The 20,820-nt window shown below is 47.3% G+C and overlaps 1 protein-coding gene across 4 annotated transcripts in view; it reads left to right on the plus strand.

Annotated features, from left to right (window-relative positions):
- Nucleotides 1-20,820, plus strand: part of Tbxas1 (thromboxane A synthase 1) — a 158,049-nt gene that overhangs the window by 13,466 nt on the left and 123,763 nt on the right. For all 4 annotated transcript variants that reach the window (XM_063249598.1, XM_063249597.1, XM_063249599.1 and 1 more), the window contains exons 2-3: nucleotides 16,465-16,558; nucleotides 19,051-19,103. In XM_063249598.1, the coding sequence (XP_063105668.1) occupies nucleotides 16,465-16,558; nucleotides 19,051-19,103 (147 nt within the window). The remainder of the gene's footprint in view (nucleotides 1-16,464; nucleotides 16,559-19,050; nucleotides 19,104-20,820) is intronic.

Raw genomic sequence — 20,820 nt, forward strand, 5'->3', positions numbered from 1 at the left:
GACCAGGCATGCCTCGGTTCCATAGCTTGACAGAGAGCTGCCATCTTTTCCTGATGCTGTGAAAGAGAGCTTGAGGGCTTCCTGAAGTGGGATCTGCCACTCACTAAGGCGGTCACTGATTTACCTCTTAGCTCCTGATGCTTATTGCTTGTAAATGTTGAAAACCAAAGAAAACTTATTTCTTGGAAAATGCACTATAAATTGAGCTTTAAGTCTAATTGGCTTTCCAGAATTTTTTCAAAATTTTCCCTGTCACAATTTGCCTTTATAGCCTGATTTGCACAGCAGGAGCACCATCCTTTTTCATATGATCTTCCTTTCCTTAGGTGACACTTGCTTGGCCCTTTAGCTTGAAATGTAAATGATATGTAGCAAATCTGTAAAGAAATCCTGCTAAGCTTCCTTAGTCTGCTCTTATACATCACGTATTGTAGATTCTGCTCATTTTTGTCTGCCCTCACCTTTATCATCCTTACGTGTGTCACTGCGAAGTTTCTTTGTAGGAGCAACTCTTTTCCATTTTAAAACAATTGAACCAACCGGTCAGCCAGCTGACCAACCAACTTAACCACCGCTAGGCAACCAACAAGGCCCTTTAACCTGAATTAGTATGTCCCAATCCTTCTCTTTCTCTGGTGCTTTGCAGTAGTTGACTCTAGCATGCTTATTCTCTGTCGTGTTGGTTATAATGATGCAGACATTAGTTGTGTGCCAGGAAAAAAATGTTGTCTGTCATCAGTTATAATCCAATGGCCCTGTTTTATAGATGCAGAAATAGAGGTCCAGACAAGGTAAGTGGATGAATTTGTACTAGTCAGATATTGCTGCAACACCTCTGTGTTACAAACTACCCCACATTCACTGATAAACGACATTTGCTCTCCTCATGGCCTGGGGTTGGTTGGTATAGCACTGTGTGATGAGGGTAGGGTTCAGATCTGCTCTTGTCTGTCATGAGCCCAGACTGAAGAGGACACTTGGAGGAAAACAAGAAATGTAAGTGGAAACAGCCATGTCCTTCAGATTTCATTCTAGAAGTGCCTTAAGATCACTTCTGCCCATATCCACAGCTAAGCAAGCCCCATGCCCAAACCTGGCACTAGTGTGGAAGACTCTGCCTATGTACTGGGAGACACTGCAAGGCCGTGGGGCAAAGGGCACTGGTACAGGGCTTTAACCCAGGGCAACAGGAAGAATTGGGAACAATGACCTAATCAGCAATGCTCCAAGATCATATATCTGGATTCTGATCACTGGCAGAGCAGAAAAAGGTCATGAATGAAAGACAAAATAAAACAATAATAAAAAACATAAACAAAAACTTAAAGTTAACAGACACTTGAATTGTTATTGTAAAGGAAAGCAACACATTTATGAACAAAGCAGACCCTGATGGGGAATTTGCCATCCCAGGACTGGTACAGGGTCACAGTGGCTCTTGGCTCAGGGATCAAGAGCTGTTCCAGCAGGGTCCAGAGCTCTGGAGCAATGTGCCTGAGAAGTGCTAGCCAAATTAGTGATGGAGGGCAGGGGCTGCCTGGTCATGTTGCCAGGATATTTTCTAAGAAGATCAAATAACGGCTTCAGGGACCCCAAGATGTCAGCTCCAGTCTGGGAGAGCAAGGCTTGGGGGAGGCCCACCTGAAGTTCAGCAGACCAGAAGGTACTGTGTGTTCGCCCAATTCTGAAATACAGCAACCAGGGGACACCCTTGTAGACAGTGAGCTGTATTGTTTAGGACAAATTCATTGTTCTACTCTGGGCAGTAAATTTATGGATGCTGTTATGCCAAGAAATGGCTATGGCTGAAAGCATAAATAGCTCCAGAATTGTTTTAAATATTCTCATGGGTGCCAGAGCCCTACTGGGTTATTAAGGAAAAAAATATGTTTATATCCTGTTCTTCCAGAAACTACCCCTGGGCACTGGCTAGAGGCTGTCAGAAGAAAGGCAGTGTCCCTGTGTCACTGGGCCTCTGGCACACTGTGAATCCATCGTGGGTTTGCAATGATAAAAAGACACTCTTGTCACACATTCAAACTCCTCCTCGTCACACACACTTACATCGTCTCCTTTAGGAAGCCACTAGGGCCTGAGAAGGGAGGTCTCCTGCAATCTGAATCAAATGCAAAACTCCACTGTCTTTTTTTCCTATAAAAAGGATGTGCAAAGGCAGCTAAAATGCATATTAGTTAGTGTCCTAATAGCACATGACAAAAACTAAGCACAACAAAACAGAACCCAAACTAAACAGGAAAATGAAGATGAGATACAGAGGGAGCCAGGAGAAAAGGTTGTAGAATTCATTTCTTCTTTCCTGGGTGCAGCTTTAGTTCATGTCACCTTGTCTGTGTCTCCAGGGTGGTAAGGAAGCCTCCAGCTTCAGGCCTGCTGCCACTTCTGTTGGTCTCTGCATTGGGCTGGACAGTGTCCCTCCAAATTTATGCCCACTAGAACCTCAGCATGTACCTTACTAGGAAAGAGGGTCTTTGCCCAAGTAATCAGAGACGATGAGGCTGGACTGGCTTACGGTGGCCCTGACCCCATGCCAGGTGTCTTTGCAGGAGGGAAGTGTGGACACAGATGCACAGGGGAAGAGGACAGGAAAATAGAGTCATGCGGAAAAGACCAGGAGAGAACGACTTCCATGGTTTTACACTCCCAAACTGGCCATTGGTTAGAGCAGCACTAAGAGTGGCCCAGTCTCTACCTCACTGGCCTTGCTGAGCCAGGACAGACCAGGCAGAGGCCTGCAGAACCTGGTATTGAACCAAAAGGAAGATGCTTCCCACCGAGGAGTAGGAAGGCACACATTTATCATGCCAGAGGGTTGGTGGGAATCAGCTCCAAGTCACCAGGCCCGAGTCAGCTTTTTGGCTTGGTTTATATAGGTTTGCAAGCAGCAAGTACAGAAGCATGAGAGCATGGTTAACTTTCATTGGGTTGTGTCCGTCATCATCTGTTGCTGGGTAGAAAATCCTTGAAATACCTTAGAAAACCAGGATATATTTTTAGGTGGGAAAACACAGACATTGGAGGTCAGGCTGACTTGGGTCAAGCTATCGATTAAAAGCAGCTGGACACAGTCAGTCAAGGCTGACTGGGTTTAGCATTCTAGCTACATAGCTGGCGGGATGAGCATATCTTGTACCAATATGAGATAAGGCTGCTAGCTAGTTCCAAATTTCAAAATTTCTGTCACAGTGTGAGGCAAAGGCCTTTCATTTAGATAACCTGGGCCTCAACTGTAGCTGTCAGTGGACAGCTGTCCATTGACAGCTACAGTTGAGCCTCAGTTTCTCCATCTGTATAATGGATATAACTAGGATGTTGGTAGCAATTAAAGGGTAAGATATACATAAAGGGTTTATATAATTTTGTTTTATGGGTTAGTGCAACATCTGGCCTATAAGAAGCGCTTAGTAAATGTTAGCTATCATTACCCAGCTTGTTTTCTGAGGTCATTTTGTCTACTCCATTTGAAGTTTACCTGGTTTTACTTTTCCAATTAAAGGAAAGTCAGTCTCTCTCTTGGCTCAGTGATGTACAGTGGCATTTGGGACAGTGCCTGGCAGAGGGCAGACAATAAACACATCATTATGGGATGAAGAACAGAACACCCACATCTCAGGGTTATGCCTCCTCCTAGAACTAAATGATTTAGAGACATTACAAGGTTTAGCAACTGGTATGAAAAAATCCAAGCAGGAAAGGTTTGGGTTCCATTAAATTTGTCGACACTGGGGGACAGGATGTCAGTCTCCAAGATAGCTCCAGATGATCCCTGCCCTGGAACGCATACTCTTGCATAGCTTCTCCCCTCCATTGTACCAGGGCTGGTCAGTGTGATCAGGAAAATACAGCAGGGGGGACATTACAGCATCCCCAAAATGGGGTTAGAAAAGACTGAGGCTTCTATTTAGAAGGGTCTCTGTTTCTGTCTCTGTCTCTGTCTCTCTTTCTCTCTTTCTTTGGTTGCATGTTTGGGGGAAGCCAGCTGCTATGCTGAGCAGTCCTATGGAGGCCAACATGGTAAAGCCTCTTGGCAACTATGTGAGTGAGCGTAGAAACAGATTCTCTAGCCTGATGGTAACTTCCTGAGAGACCCTGACCCCAAGCTACCCAACTAATCTGCTCCCATATTCCTGAACCTTGGAAAATCCAAGATAATAAATGCTTGAGGTCTGAGGATAATTGTTACACAGCAGTAGCTAACTAATACAGGTGATGAGATAAGAATGGGTAGGAGGGCACGGGACCAGGACCAGGGGCTGTGACACTGAAGGGAATCTCAAGGTGCAGGCAGCAGAAAAGAGGCCAAGAAAGATTGCTTTGCTATGGGGAAGGATCAAGTAGGTTCTGTGAGTTTGGTTCAGAGAACCCGGAAGGATGAAAATCAGCATCAAGTACACTGATAAGCAATGGAACTGAGCCTCAGTCTTAGTCTGGAGCTACTGCCTTTGACACTGAAGTCTACAATATGCAGTGGAATTCACAGTTAATCATTGTAGCTAAGAGATGACCAATGACCACTGAATGGTCACTTGCCAAGAATCAGGTCTAGACAAAGACTTGGGGATTAGTGTAACGAAGATGCAGTGGGTTGGGGGGCTGGGGAGGTAGCTCAGTGGCACTGCACCTGCCTGGCAAGCACAAGGTCCTGAGTTCAAGTCCCAGTTTAAAAAGAAAAAGAAAAAGAAAAAAATCCCAGTGGGATTATTAGCATTCTTTGAAACATACACTACATTCTTTTGTTCTTTGAGTTGCCCAAGCGCTTTAAGCTGTGTGCCAAGCAAGGAGTCAGAAGTGGGTTTCCCAGGCCTTTTCAGGCTACTGGCCCCTTCACAGCACAAGGAAAAGATGAACTTCTGGGTAGGCTCAGGAAGATGTAACCTCAAGTCCAGTTGACAATTATTTTTTTAAATGCCTGTTAGGCAGGATACAAAAAAAACTTAGTTACTCCACGCACCTGCCACAGATACCCAGTGCCCTTCTACTGACCTTGGCTGCGCAAGATGCCTGAACTCAGCTGGCCAACAGAAAAACCCTCTGCTCTTTCTGTGGGCCACGTCTTCAGTTCAAGTGAATCCACCCTCATTTCCAGGCTGCAGTTCCAGCACTAATCCGACCCATGGACTTGAACTCCAGGCATAATAAGGCTCTGAAGATGAAACCTGCCTTTTACTCCATGGAAGGGACAAAGTGGGGTCTTCTGCACCCCTTGTCACCTACAGACGATAGTAGAGGGTGCTAGAGAAAAGCCCTGGGTCTAGAGCCAGAGACCCTGGGTTCCAGTCGGAGCTCTGCATCTTGCTAGCTGTGTGAGCTTGGGACAGTTATTTGGTCTCTCTGAGCCTCAGTTTTCTCATCTGAGAATTGGAGATGAAGGCAGCACGTTCTATAGAGTGTGAGGACAAAAACTGAGCTCCTTTGTGTAGGGCTCAAGAAGGTTCTGGTTCTCAGGGAGACCCTGCCACAGTCCCCGTGATCCTGCAGGAAGCCCTGGCTGCCTCCCTGGATCCCAGTTCAGGGGTTCATCTGAGGCAGATGCTCCTCTTTCAGGATGCCTCAAGTTCTTCAAGGACTTCTTACAAACAAAAGCTGCACTACAGACGGCTGAGGCCCAGGATAGAAGCAGAGGCAGGGACCGTAAGCAGTGAACTTGGGCAGGATTCAAGTCTGACAAACAAGGCACTGTGTTCTCCTGCTCTTTGCTGACAACTGCCCCCACCAGGGATGCCACAAAGCCCTGTGAGAGGCCAAGAGAAACATGACCACGGGCCCAGGGCAGTCTGGGTGTGCTCCGGGAGGAGGTGACTCCTGCAGAGAAAGCCAGAGAGGATCAGGACGTGCCAGATGGAGAAGGAAAGTGGACACCAGATATTGCTGAGCAGAGTGGGCTGGAAGCAGGTGAAGGGAGCTGGGGTGCAACTTTTAAGGAGGCCCTGGCTCTTGAGGTTGTGCAAGAGCATAGTTGGTACTTGCACATCCCTGAGCATATGAACCTCCTTAAATGTAGTGCTCTAGGCACCTCCCTTGCTCTGGCCTTGGAAAATAGCATGGGTCCAAACCCAGCAGCATGAAACATCTTGGGATAAATAGAAATGAGCAAGGTTGCCAGAGTCTAAAGAGGGGTCAAAGACAGCTTAAAATGAGGCTGGAGCCAAGTGGGGATCAATCATCAAAGATCTCCTGTGCCAAATAAAGGAGGTTAGTACTTGATCTGAAAGAACTCTCAGCTGGGCTGCACCCTGATGAGACTGCACATTAGTGAGTTCTTCTGACACTAGTGTGGAGGGCTGCCAGGTGGTCAGGGTTGGGACTGGAGGCCAGACGAGGGCTCTACTGAAGAGTCTGTGGCCCAGGGAGAGACAGTGTGGCCTGGCACAGTGTGGTGCCAAGTCAGGGGTAAGCACGAAGGACTCATTGAAGAGAGACTGAAGGCAGACTTGAGGGACCTTCGTGACTGATGGCGCACTGGGAAAGAGAGTCAAAGATGACATTAAAGGTTTTCAGTGTTGAGCAGCTGAGCAACCATGGGGAGCCATTGGACAAGAAAAGACAGTCACCACGGCTTCCCCAGGTCTAAGAGAAACCCATTTTCTGTCCGGAGGACAAGCCCTCTGGGGCTGGGCATGTCCCATTTGTCCCCTATGTGATGCTCGCACTCTGTAAGCACCATGGGCCCAAATCAGCTGGCTTCCAGGTCCCTCCGTCCCACCCTGCCAGTCGGCTTCCAGGGTGTCAAACCCATTCTGGGGTGACTGCACCACATTTCACCCTCCCATTCTGCCTAGGGTCTCCACTTGGCTCCTGTGTCCTGGGCAGGGCCTTGCAGTATGACCCAATGCCTGTGGCTCTGGGCAGTGGAGAGCAGGCTACCAGACAGCAGGGGTCTGAGCCGTGGTCACAAAGGCTGGCCCAGTAGGATTAGGGGCCACGCATGGTGGTGCCCACCTGTTCCCCAGCACTCAGGAGCTCAGAGCCAGCCTGAGCTACATAGCAAGAGCTTGTCTAAAAATTAAAAGCCACACCGCAAAAGGCAGTGTTGGGGAAGAGGGAAGACTTCAGTGGTGTCTTGAAAACCAATATGTAAGTGCTAAGGAGGCCACAGGCCAGGAGTGACTTCCCCGCATCGCATCGGCAGCAACCCCCGACCTTACGGTCAGGAGCCCAGGTCCTCTTCCGGGAACTCCAGCAAAGCCAAGTCCCACTGTCCCTGTGGCTGGGAAGCCTGAGCAACACCTGCTCTCTGTGTACCATTTTCATAAAAATAAAACCAGTAAAAAAGTTCTTTGAACATTAATTAAAGGTGCCACAGTTTCCTTATTTAACAGAGGGCTGCTACCTCTTCCGGGATGATTAGCAAAGGAGGAGAGCCTTTGTTGTGCTTGACAAAGTGATTAATTCAGACTCTAGGTGAATTTTGGCTCCTCAGCAGCCTTTGATGTGCTGAGATTCCCCACCAGGACAACATCATCAAGCACTTAAACAAGCACTACAGCTTCCTCCAGAGCGCAGTACCAGCTAGTCCTGGCCTGCTAATTGGCAGCCAGAGAGACAGACAGCTCCAGTGCCTCGGCCTCACCCGGACCTGTTCTCGGAGGAGCTGGAATCCTTTCAGTTGTGTCCTGGCAAAGCACCTGCTGATCTGCTTGGTGACGGAGCAATTTTTCTACCTTTGCTAAATGCCACTTCATGGTTTTTGGTCTTTTGGAGACAGGTTCTCGCCATGCAGTTCAGGCTGGACTTGAGCTCACTTTGCAGCCCAGGCTGGTCTCAAACTCACCGTGATCCTCCGGCCTCAGCCTCCCAAGTGCTGGGATTCCAGGCGTGCACCACCAAACCTGGCACAGCTTTGTGATTTCAGTGGCTCTGGAACCAAGAATCTGCCTGTGGTTCTATGACTCGCATTCTGGTGGGTGGGTGTGGACCTCGGCACTGGGAGAGCTGGGCTCAGGAAGTGAAGTCCACCTCCACGGCCACGTTCTCCAGCTCCCACCTGTGGCACACACACACACACACACACACACACACACACACACACGTGGGCTTCCGGTGCCCAACGTAGCAGTAGCAGTTGCAGACACCGGACACAGTCTTTTACATTTTAAATGTACCGTACATGTAACTGAGCCATTATCTCTTTGCCTCCCTCTCAATCTGAGGAAAAGTTTCTGGGGACATCTCCCCGTTACATCTGTATCTCTTCTCAGAGAGGAGCCTGTACCTTTCCTTGGTGTAGGAGCTCGTTCCTGTTAAAGTCAGTCCAATAAGCAATATTTAAAAGCAAAAAAACAAAGGAAAAACCTGCCCACCCCCAGAGGCATTTTATAAGTGGCAGTCACTGAACTGGTTTTTGGACAAAAATTTGATTTTTTTTTTTTGTCTTTTTTGTTTTTTTTATTGGTACCAGGGATTGAACTCACGACTGCCTGCTTGCGAGGCAGGTGCTTATGCCGCTGAGTTAAATCCCCAGCCAAAATTTGATTTTTAAAGTAGAAACAAAGGCTACGTGTGTATGTGTACCGTGAAACCAGTGTTTACTCCAGCAGTTTCTCCTGCGCTGTCATGAGAACAGGACACTGTCCTGAACCCTGCAGTGATGCAGACCGAGGCTGCCTGGCTCCTGGGCTCCTCCCTTCCCAGCCAACTCTAAGCCCCAGGGCTCTGTTGCTGTCCCTCCTGGGTCCTAGAGGCTGTCAACAGATTCTCCTCCCTCCCTCCCCCTCCCCCTCCCCCTCCCTCCTTCTCTCTCCCTCCCTCCCCTCCCCCTCCCTCCTTCCCCTCCCCCTCCCTCCTTTCCTTCCCCCTCCCCCTCCCTCCTTTCCCTCCTCCTCCCCCTCCCTCCTTTCTCTCCTCCTCCCCCTTGGTCCTTCTCTCTCCCTCCCTTCCCTCCCCCTGCCTCCCTCCCTGTCTTTCTCCTTTTCTTCTTTCTTCCTTCCTTCCTCTCTTCCTCCTCTCCCTGCCCTCCCCCTCCATTTTCTCTTTTTTGAAATACTGGGGACTGACCTGAACGCAGGGCCCCATTGTACGTCTAATTTTTCTAATTTTGAGACGTTGGCTGGTTCCTTCCTACAGCTCTGGTTTTCTTGTGGCGATCTGGGCATTCGAAGCACCCTGAGAAAGGCGAACACCTTCACTAAGGTCAAGGCCGAGCCCTGCGGCTGGCCTCCCACACACTTGTGGTCCCCTGGTGACCCCTTCCCTGGCAGCAGGCCCTCAGTCGTGGTGCCGGCTTTGATCTCTCTTCTTTGTTTAATGATTTTCTGGGGATTGGTTCTCTTCAGAGGACCATGTGGTTTCTTTTCTTTTTCTTTTTTCTAAGAGTAGAAAAACTTACTGGAGAAAAGGATGAGGAATAGGAACGGGGATTAGGAATAGCTTCCGAGAGACAGGAGGGTCCCGAATGGGTTGTTCCTGTTTCTTCTGTTTTTATTTTTGCTTTGTTTGCTCTGTTTCCCCACAAACTAGCGTTGGTGGGAGATAATTAGTGTAGGGACCGGTTACCATTGCTCAGGTTCAACAACTACTACGCAATAGTCACAGAGCAATCAAAACTGAAACGCGACGTGCCAGCTGGAGCAGGGACTGATGGCGATGCCTCCTGCTGCAGGGTCACAGTGTACACGCTCGTTAACTGTGTGATCTCCCCTGTTGACTGCCTACCTGACCCACTCCTCTGTGCCATGGGTCACAGACCCAGCAGGGGTGATCCCTGAGTACAGCTCCCGGCACCCAGGACCACGCTGCACACCAGAGACACGCATCCAACACGTGCGAGCACCTCATGCCCTCCCTTCTTAAGCGAAGGCTGGGGGTGGGGGGGGCTTCGCTGTGGATGCGTCTCCCGTCCTAAGGGAGGCTACCATCAAGCTGAAATCCATCCAACATCAGATGTAAGCCAGCTCTCTGTAATTCTGGGACAATGAGGTTCATCCAGTCCCATCCACCCTGGGTACAGTGAGAAAGGACTGGGATTGCCTTTGTCACTTTCTGGCCACACTGTCAAACTAGAGCCAAGCCACAGCCACTGAAATGAACAGACTGCGCTTCAGACTGTGGCTTTCCGGGAGCCACCTCGAGGGCCCAGGCTCCCGGCAGTGAGCGGCCCGTGGCCTGCGGTCTGCAGCGGAGGCCGTTTGAGGGGCACTCACACTTGTACAGAGTCCTTTGTCTCTTTTGACCGCTAGTTTTCCTTTATGGAAGTGGTACTGATTCCCCTTTATGGTCATGACATAATTTTCCTTTTCAAAGAAATACATTTACGTTTATTTAGTAGAAATCGGAGAATAATAGTGTAAGCGACTTACAGATACGGCAAGAATCACAAAGCTGTTGTATAAATGACTTTTCTACCCCGAACACAAGGTAAAAATGGAAAGTTGGCGCCAGTCACTGTCACCTGGATGGCTTTTTCCGTATCTGTGAAACAAGGTGTCAGTGCTCCCCAGGCTGGCCTTGAACTCGGTGATTCTCCTGCCTCAGCCTCCTAAATGCTGAGATTAGAGGTGTGTGCCATCATGTCTAGCTTAGAAGACTTATTTAAAATAGAACTCTTTTCTCGGAAATGCTTCTCTCCTTGGCTGCTTAGGTAGGAGGGCTGGGAGGCTGAGTGGCCTCCTGCCCACTTCCTGCGACTCTGACAGCCTGATCTGTCCCAACAGGAAGTCCAAGGGGACTTCCCCTTTCCAGCACACCCCAAAATAGACCAGATGTAAACACAACAGAAGTTGGTGGGGCAGCTGGGTGACGGCGCTCATGTGGCACAAGAGAGTTTGAAGACAGAATGGGACTGGAAATTCTGGGACTGGTGAGTCTTCTGGACCACCTGAGTGTACCCCAAATGTGAGAGAAGGGGTCCTCATGAAGGGACACAGGGACGTGGGGAAGTCAAGGTGTCATGGCTGGAGCTGGTCTGATCTGTTGTGGCCTTGTAACAAAGAGGCCTAGGAGGAAGGGCCCTGTTGACCCCTCACTTTGGCCCAGTGAAGCTGATGCAGAGCTGCTGGGCTCCACACTGCAGAGTAGCCAGTGATTTAAAGTGTGAGTCTGTGGTCAGTCGTCACTGCAGCGGTGAGAAACAAATACAGTTGGGAAACTTGGGTCTACTTAAAAAATTCCTTTAACTCCTCCTCCCCCTCTTCTCCTCCCCTTCCTCCTTCTTCTTTTTGTACCAGGAATCAAACTCAGCACCTCGCTGTGGCCAGGCAGGCACTGTGCCACTGAGCTATATCCCCAGACCTCATCTTCTAATAGGATTGACCACAGTTGACCTTTTATACCCCCCCACACTGTACATATAAAGCCACCAGTAACAAGGACCCCGTTAATGAGTTTCAAAAGCTACTTAAGCTTTTGAACAAGCATTCACACGCCCAAGGCATCAAGAATGGTATTGTTACCAGGGACAGCAGCATGCAAATATAACCCCAGAGCTAGACAGACTGAGGCAGGGGGATTGCCATGAGTTCAAGGCCACTCTGGCCCCACGTAGTGAGTTCAAAGCCAGCCTGAACTATGTAGTGAGACCCTGTCTCAAAAAAACAAAAAAAAGAAGGAGGAGGAGGAAGAGAAAGAGAAGGAGGAGAAGGAGAAGGAAAAAGGAGAAGGAGGAGGAGAAGGAGAAGAAGAAGAACAGCAAGTGAGAAGGCCTGTTACATAAACTCTGTGTTTCACAATTTTTTTCCTGGAAAAATCTGCCTACAGGCAAGATTTGATCCTTGTCTATTTTTACAGCTTCTTTGTTATGAATGGGAGACGCATGGGCAAGGAAAGAGAGGGCGAGGGAACGAAGCCAAGCAGCAAGGTCCCAGGGAGCTGTTCCCGAAGTGATTGGCCGCCCTTCTCTGTGCCCACGCGTGGGGGGCAGCTTGCAGCCACCTCTCGGGGACCCCAGCTTCCAAGAGGTCCTTTAACCAGCTGGTGCAGGACCCTTGCCCATCAACCAGATAAATCCCTGCGGGGATGAGGAGGAGAAAGAAGGAGGAGAAGGGGATGGGGAGAGGGAGGAATGGAAGGAAGGAGGGAAGGAAATGATTTCAGAGTCGGAAAACACTTTCGCAGTTGGAGAAGGGATGGCAAAAATATTCTCTCTCAATGAAAGAAACACAGATGTGTATCAAGATACATTGGTGTGGCCACTGATTACGGAAGATTTATGGAAGTTTTTTCGAAATGGGGTTGGGACCATGGGATAGGCGTCAGCAAGCTTTCTGGAAAACTTTGGGCATTGTGCAGCGAAGTTAAAAACCAACCATTTTTGGATTTCAGGTCTGGAAAATTCTTTATACACAAGGCCCTGGAAAAATTCAGGACACAGAAATTTTCATTGTATTAACACTACTTAATGCAACTAGAAGTGGAAAAAACACTAAACATTTAACAATAGGAATAGTTTAATATATGATAATAAGTCTGTGAGAGGAATATTATACAACCATAAAGATGATAGTCACAAAGGATTCATAACAGTTGTTTGATTATGTGGTTTGGAAAAAAGTAGAAATATGAAGGAATAAAAATAGAAAAATATAGAAAATATTATCTAAACAAATGCTCAGGTAGAAGAGACTAGACAGAAGTACAGTGAAATGGAAGTAGGCTTTCCTCTCTGATCGGTCTGGCTGCTTTGCCCACATTTCCTCAAGTACTTCCAGAGCTGTCTTTCTGCAAAGCCCACAGACCTCACGTCCCACCCTGTTACTTACCAACACATTTTTCAAGACAAGAGTTTAAGTCCGATTCTGGTATTGCTCTTGACTTGACTACCACTTTGACAGAATTACTGGCCATGTCACTTTATTGGTTTCTTCTTTTGCTCCAAACCTCAATCCATTTGACCTTCATCGAAATGCCCCCCAATTTATCATAGGTGGCTTCTGCAGCTAAAATAGAGTCACATCCTTCTGCTGAGTCCATCAAGAGAGGGCGCTGGTCTTAAGGAAAATGAAACATTGTGGAATTTTCAACCTTTCAACCTTGAACCTTATTTGGAAAATGATCTGTATGGTTCTATTTATTTTAGGAAAGGGCAAGAAAGTCTGATCTCCAACAGTGCAGGATTTGTGTCCTGTAGCATTTAATGACTGCTTCAATTGTGAAAACAAAGTCAAAGGATGCTCTCTGAAGCTATCTATACTTTCTGTTATCACTTCCCAGCCTCAGTACCCTTACTGTAAACAATGGCAGATGTCCATAATCGTAATTGTGGGGTGCATTTGCATTCATCCTGTCAGAGGACAGCTGTCCTAAACATCCCATTGCCATTGTAGGATGGTTACACCCTACCCACTTCCACAGGAGCATCCAGGCCACCTGTACTTTATTGGATGGCATAGAACTCAAATGACACAATTTGACATAACAGGGAAATTTCTTTTACAATGAAAAATTTTAAAGTTACAGGAGGAAATTTTTAGACATTGGCTCTGAGACCTCTTCCTGGGCATTCCTAGTATATGTCTTTCCTAGAACTTGCCTGGAAAGTACCACAAACTGAGTGGCTTGAAACCTAAGGAATGTATCACTTCACGGCTTCAGAAGCTGCAGTAGGAAATCGAGACCCCAGCGCTGCCGTGCTCCCTCTGAGCCCTGGAGGGGAGAATCCTCTGCTGTCTCTTCTGAGCTGTTGTAACAGGACCTCTCACTCCCACTCAGCCGTAATCTTCAGTTTCTTAGTTGCCCGGATAATAGTTTTGGACCCAGTTCCTATTGCTTCTGTCTCCTAGAAGTGGCGGGTCACTGTGATGCCCAGGTGGTCACTGTGATGCATACCGCATAAACCAATCCCTAACTGACAAGCCATTCTGCCTCTGCACTTCCCTCTTGCTCACCCCATATAAGCCCTAGAGCACCTGAAATCAGGACCTGGTCTTCTGGGAGTGACCCCAGTCAGTGCCTGCTGACACAAACAGCTCTGCCTCCAAAACCCAGGTTTCGTTTCAGGGTTTCTGCTTACCCTACACTGTGGGGGGCTTGCTGATGGCCTCTGACGTACCTCCCTCATGGCTGTGTCCCTCCCATCTGTGCCTTCATAGTTACGTGTGTCTCTGTCCTTCCACAGCCACCCTCCCATCAGGACATTTGGGTTAGGGATCCACTCTACTTCGATATGTCGTCATGTTAACTAATTACATAGCCAACGATCCTGTTTCCAAATCAGGTCACAGACTGAGGTCCTGGAGGTTAGGGCTTCAATTTCTCTTTTTGAATGTATCAATCTATCAATATGTGAAGAGCCTGCAGAGACAGACAGTCCTGGGGCCAAAGAGTATGACACAAGGCTGCAGAGAAGGAAGGGGGAGGGAGGCAGATAGAACCACTTGGCAATTTTGCCCAGAAATCTGGTGGCCCTGAGCCCCCTGCCCATTTGGGTGCAGGGACTGTGGTCACTTGTGCTATCTGGCCAGCTCGGTTGAAGGCGCTTCTGTTCTCCACCTGGGTGCAGGCTACAAAGTGAAGTCCGTGGTCATGTTCAGGACACACTCTGCTGATACCATATGTTAGCAAATGTCTGAATTTGGTGCAGACACACACGGGCAGTGTTCTCATAAGTGGAGTTACATAATTAGGGCATGGGTTTGCATAATAATTAGCATGTGTAATTAGGCACAGACTTCTTGTCCTTTAATTAGACAATCAAGACATCTAATTACAAAATTAAGATGTAATTACGTGGCCCAAGATCTTCATATTTCTTTCTGCCCATTAGAGATTACATTTAGGAAAGAATTCACAAAAACTGATGATGAAGGGAACATCGACTCCCGATATGAGTCTGTTGGAGGAAGTGTTGAGCGAGCTGCTGAGTTCCCTTTTATCTTTCCCCTTCAGTATAGGGGAGTCATTTAAAATATTATCATCTACTTGAAAGAATAACTCACCAACTGTGCTGTCAACCTCTGGTACACACATTAATGAAGAGGAATGTCGGCATGACTAATCCATGCAATTCGCACATGGCTCTGGAGTGTGGTTTGTAATTACCCTTGAACATGTACTTAAATGTGACATCTCGGGAATTCATTCAAACCGAATAAAGCCCCCAGATGGAGGCAATCTTAGGCGAGCTGGGGGGACCACTTGCTTCCCCATTCTGCCCTGTTTAGTGCTCCTCTGTAGCCACTTTAGAAATAGATCCATTGCTCAGAACAGTGCAAGCATAATTTAAGGTGGGTCATCTTTTCCCCAAATATCTGAACACACTGAAATGTTCTCTCTTTAAGTGCTCCCCATTGGATTGCAGAGGAGAAAGAGAAGGGTCTAAGAATACAGTAAACATCCCATCTTTCTATTAAGTTAGTGATGCTTACAGCACTGTGCTGTTGTTGTTACATTGTTGTTGTTTTGAGTTCTGGTGCTCCGGGAAGCCGGACTGTAGTACTAGTGTCTGTTTTTCCTTGCCCCTAAATTGCGACTTGGCTGATCTTTGCGTGATGCTCAACACCCAATTTGACGCATTAGTTTTTCTGACCTAATTGAACCAGGATCCCAGCCATTTGTCCAGGTCTTCCTAAGACGCTTCTGAGTCTACCTCTCCATTCCCATAAACCACTGCAAATTCTAGGAATGCAACGTTTTGACAGCCCCACTGTGCTTCTCAGATGCCGCTTTCTCCTGGAAAGAGGTACAGAAATCTGTCCGTCCATGCTTCCTGATTTTGGTTTAGAAAATATGCTTCCCAGATATTTGCAGACTGGGAAAACAAAGACAAAATGAAGTTTTAAAGGTTCGGTGTTAGGGTCTCTTCTCCACGGTTTGCCTCTGTTTCCATTTTTTACTTTTTTCTCTTCAGTCATGAAATGTGATGAGGGAAAAAATAACGTATGCCAAGGGAACCAATTATTATTATTATTTTTTTTTGAGGTACCTGGAATTGAACTCAGGACCTTGCACTTGCCAGGCCAGCACTGGACTCTGGCCTGGGGGACCAGTGTTGACCAAGAAAATAAATATGAAAAAAAAAAGGGAGGGAACCTGAGGTTTTAGCTCAGTAGTGCAAGCACCTGCCTGATAAGCATAAGATCGTGAGTTCAATCCCTGGCACTGGGAGAAAAAAGAAAAGAAACATGCATGGGAAATTAGCTTACACCATAATGAGGGTCTTTGTTGTTGTTGTTTTGTTTTGTTTTGTCTCTGACTGAGCAATTGCTCACAATAGATTTAGAGGCAAAGGAGCCAAACTCGGGTGAAGTGGGTTCATCAGGAGGACGCAGCTGTGGGCAGTGGACCTCTGCATCCCAAGGCGGTGCGCACCTCTCGTGTTCTCCATCCTCCATCTATGATCCGTCACTCGATCAGGAGGGATTTTCAGCTCCCGTTCTGTTCGTTCACTGCCAGGCCCTGGCCCCTTGGGTCCTGGAAGTTTGTTCTTCTGGTTATACTTCCAGTGCTTCTGCATAGGGCCAAAAGCAGGAAAGCAAGCTTCAATTTCCTGTTTTGAAAACGTGCCTCTCTCTGCAGGTACTCCACATCGGTATTCTCAACACTGGAAAAGCTGGGCATCAGACATCCTAAGCCTTCTCCTTTCATTGGAAACTTGACCTTCTTCCGCCAGGTGAGGCCCTGACGCGCTGGCTACGGTGCAGGCTTCCCGTGAAGCATTGCTCTTGCCTGGGTTGCTGGCCCGGGCCATGTGTGGAGGTGCTGAGCTCTCCCTTCTTGGAATGAGCTTTTCTGTGACAACAGTGGTTCATCCCTATCCCCGCCAGTATGTATTTGGTCCTGTCATTCATTCATTCATTTTCTGCTGAGCATCAAGGGCTCCAGGCCCTAGAATGCAGAAAGAATAGAGATAACTTCTACCCTCAAACATGGATGTGTAACAGCAGATAGGTTGTTCCCAGTGCTGGATTAGTTATTACAGACATGAGTAAGGGGATCTTGCTTCAGAGGAGAGGGAACTTTGTGGCATAAATAACCCTAGGGAAGCTCCCAAAAAGGGTCTCACAGGAGCTGTAGACAAGGAACACAGGCCAGGTGGGGAGCCACATGTGTGAGTGCGGCCACATTTAAGCAACCACACAGGTCAACCAGAAGCTCAGATCAATGAGAAACCAAAAGTTGGGAACACTGGGGAATGTGAGGTGACAAAGAGTGATGGGGCGGCTAATGTAATTTTTTAATAGGAGAGGTACATCAAAAAGGAATATTGCTAGGGACCATGGAATCTAACTGTGCTCAGTCTAGGCTGAAGTGTGACAATGACAGCCAGGAGCAAAGAATACTTAGAGCAAAACTATGAGATCTGGTAACTGACAAGGTGTGAGCATTTGTGACAAAATGAAGCAACCATTGAACAAAAAAAGAATGAACACTGGGTGACAGAAATAAAAGGTGGGGAGGGTGGCTCGTTGAGGGAGAAACGTGTCTGATTTGGGGGCTGTTGGCTTGGATTTGCCAGAGTGATGTGCAAGTGGAGGTGGCCAGTAGCCATCTGCAGAGCACCCCGGGTCTTTGAGGTTATTTTATTTTATTTTTACGGTGGGTTTTCTCAGAAACTTGATGGTTTAGTCTGTTAATTTAGGGGGAGGCTGTCACCAGACCGACATCAGGAGACAGCAGATCCCACAAGTGGAGAGCCACAGAAAGGAGGAAGGACTGAATTTGAGCTCACCCAGATAAACCCCTTCACAGCTCCTCAGGGTTCCCAGTCTCTGCCCTCAGGAGGGCTGGTCCTCGGCTCTAGACAAAAATAACCTCAGCTATTTCTTTACTTGTTCCTCCCCCTTCTCAGTTCCTCTTCTATCGTTTCTGTCTCTCTGTCCACCACCCTTCCTCACTATCTGCTGTTTTTCCCTTTGTAGTACTGTTTAAACACGCTCCTCCGTTTCTCTTGAGGGTGACCAGTTAGTAATTTTGAAACCCGGATCCCATAGACAACCTCCCCATTGTGACACCCTGTGGATCCTGGAAGCAAACTTGAAGAATTTAAAAGTGTCAAAATGGAGCAACAAATCCGATAGGAAAGTTAAAGAAAGCCAACTTCACACAGTACTGCAGAAGGCAGGGGATGGTCAGCTGCATTTGGTTGAGTAATTCATCTGAGGTAAATGTCCAAGGCAAACAGCACAGCTATCATGTGGAGAACACAGCCCATGCTTCTGGATAATTTCCACATATGTTCCCTTCCAGCTTCTCACTCTGTAGATACAAATCCTGCCAAGTTCTTCCCAGGGCACAGCATTTCAGGGACTATTTTGATGTTCATATAAGCTTTCCTTGATATATAGGAGACACAGACTGGAAAATCTAGGGATCTAAAGAGAACGGGAATATTTCTACCCGGGACATCTATTCTGCCCTTCTATGTATCTGGCATTTCACTCTATTCACACAACACAGAGTTTTCCACCCCTACACCCATCCCAACTCACGCAAATGTTTAGTCACTGCAGTCCCACCCCACCTAACCACGGGTCCCTGTGCAGTCACCTCTTGGGTCCCTCCCACCTCCTTTCCACAGGCCTGTCCCTGCAGACTGTGGTCCAGCATTTCTAACCCTCTGTGTGGTCTCACCCCATGTGCCTCTTGAGGTATACTCCACCTCATGATTTTCCTATATAAAATTACTCTAGAGTTCTTATGTTCCAGATATGTTGGTTTTATCTGAAATTCAACCTAGATCATAAGAATTCAGAATTTGTGATCAGTTGGATAGATGCGGCAGAATTTTACACATGTGGGCATCACAGAAGGAAACCTGGTTAAGTAAAAATAATAGCGTGAATGAAATCTCAGAAGGTACATAGTTGAGAAAGCAAACAGTTTTCAAATATTTTAGCAGCAATTATATCCAAGTAGTCTAAGTCCTGATGATCTCTTCAGTCCATTAAAGCAGGGCTGCATGAGAGTTTTATTTGGCAATACGTCTTAAAAAGCCCTTTGTTTATCCCCGATTCCACAGTGCTTGCAAGCTGTATAACTTCAGTTCTTTTTTATTATTTGTCTAATGGTATTCTTGTTGTCTCAGGTTTTTTGCTGAATAAGTGTGAATAAATGAAATTCTACTTAATCTCAGTCTTACTGTGGTGCTGTTTTGTTTTTCAGGGTTTTTGGGATGGCCAGCTGGAACTCAGAAAATTGTATGGCCCTCTATGTGGGTAAGAAGGACGTTTCATTTTCCTCTCTATGTTTTGACTTCGGCATGTTGAATGGATATAGAGGCAAAGAACGGAGATGTGGTTTGCATTTATATGAGGGGTCACAAAAAGAGTCCCTGCAGGGTAGACAAGCTTTCTAGACAAGACCTGTGGACTTGCTCATAGGCACCATGTTGCCGTGAAAGCTACTTCCCGGGATTTGAAACCCTACCGAGCTGGGAATCTTAACTTCTCACACCACTATGCTGAAGGATGTGCTGTCAAGGACGCAGTGGCCTTTCCCACTCCAGAGTCAACCGTCCTAAATGCCTGGATAACCGGGGCAAGTCTTGATCCCCATGACCTTATCTGAATCGTAGGCCCATATGGTTCAACCTCAATGGGTAAAGTCTGCTGCCAGTAAGCATGTAATTTATCACCCAAATCAGCAGCCTCTGAGAGTGGAAGGAAATGGTCTTAATAATTACCCAGGACAACCGCATAAACCAAGATTATCTTGGATACACTGAGTCCTGTGGTCATCCTTGTTCTCAGCCATATAAAGTAACATAGCCCCTCCCTTTGTCTTCCCTGCATTTTCTCTTCTTATCCTTTACCATATGTGCCTATTTCTAAAAACCCACAATCCAGTAAACAAACCCAAGTTCAGATCACTTTCTCTATTCAAGAGTTAGTTAACAGGCTTGAATCATAATCTCATTTCCCAATGTATGTCCCTCTCCACACCGGAGTCCTTGTCATTTTAGTCTGCTTCTGCCCAGCTGGGTGAGTTTTAGTAGCTTTTTCTAGACTTCTAGGGCTCTGATAACATATCTGGCTGCATTAAGGTTTTGTTGTGTGGCAAACGCATATCCTGATGGGGCCAACTGGTTTGTAAGCCTTTTGGTCCACAGGATTTGGGACATCTGTTCTCTTAGTGCTTATTTTTGGAAGGATTGGCTGGTACTCTTTATGGAAATGGCCCCACCCAGGAGACCCACAGTTTTGGTCAAGCGTTTCTACCTACTCTTAAGTTTTTCATTTGATCCTGAAAAGTTAGTAAGTTGAAATGTTGCATTACGTGAACTCTGTATTAGTTTGTCAATTGCTGTATTATTGACTCCCCTCAAACTCAGCGACATTAATAACAATTTGCTGTTGATGGTGTCTAAGGGCTGTCACTGCTTACTGGCTGGTCTAAGCTCCGCTTGGCTGGAAGGAGCCCCAGGACTTCCTGGTGCATCTGCTGCATGGAGATGGGGGTGGTGTGCAGTTCCTCTCAGCCCTGTGGAAGGGCAGGCCCACCAGGGGAGAGTCCTCTCACAGTGAAAGCAAAAACTCAAGAGAGGACACACTGTTGTGTCTTGTACGCTGGTATTCTGTCCGTCAAACCAAGCGACCTGGCTAACCCCAAAACAGAGCAGGAGGCCAAGCCTGGCGCTGATGCAGCAGGGCACATCCTCAGTACCAAGCAGTTCTGCGCATGCTCCGTGACCGTCGTAACTCAGCCTGGACTAGGATCTGTCGTTGTGCAGTTTCTGCCTCAAGCATGATAGGTACTCGATAAAGTGTTAAGGGATTGAGTTGTTTACCTTTCTTCTATGCTTGTGCTGTTTTATTGCTTTTAAAAGGTCTCGTTTGAGCTCTGCCTGTCCATGAGCCTCATTCTGCAGCAGACGACACCAACTTTGGAGATGGCACCTGAGCTTCCGAGAGGTAGCACTGACTCAGAGGGATG

The sequence above is a fragment of the Cavia porcellus genome, unplaced genomic scaffold, assembly GCF_034190915.1.
Source record: "Cavia porcellus strain 051 isolate PalLab524CR breed Dunkin Hartley unplaced genomic scaffold, mCavPor4.1 scaffold_6, whole genome shotgun sequence".
Lineage (NCBI taxonomy): Eukaryota > Metazoa > Chordata > Mammalia > Rodentia > Caviidae > Cavia > Cavia porcellus.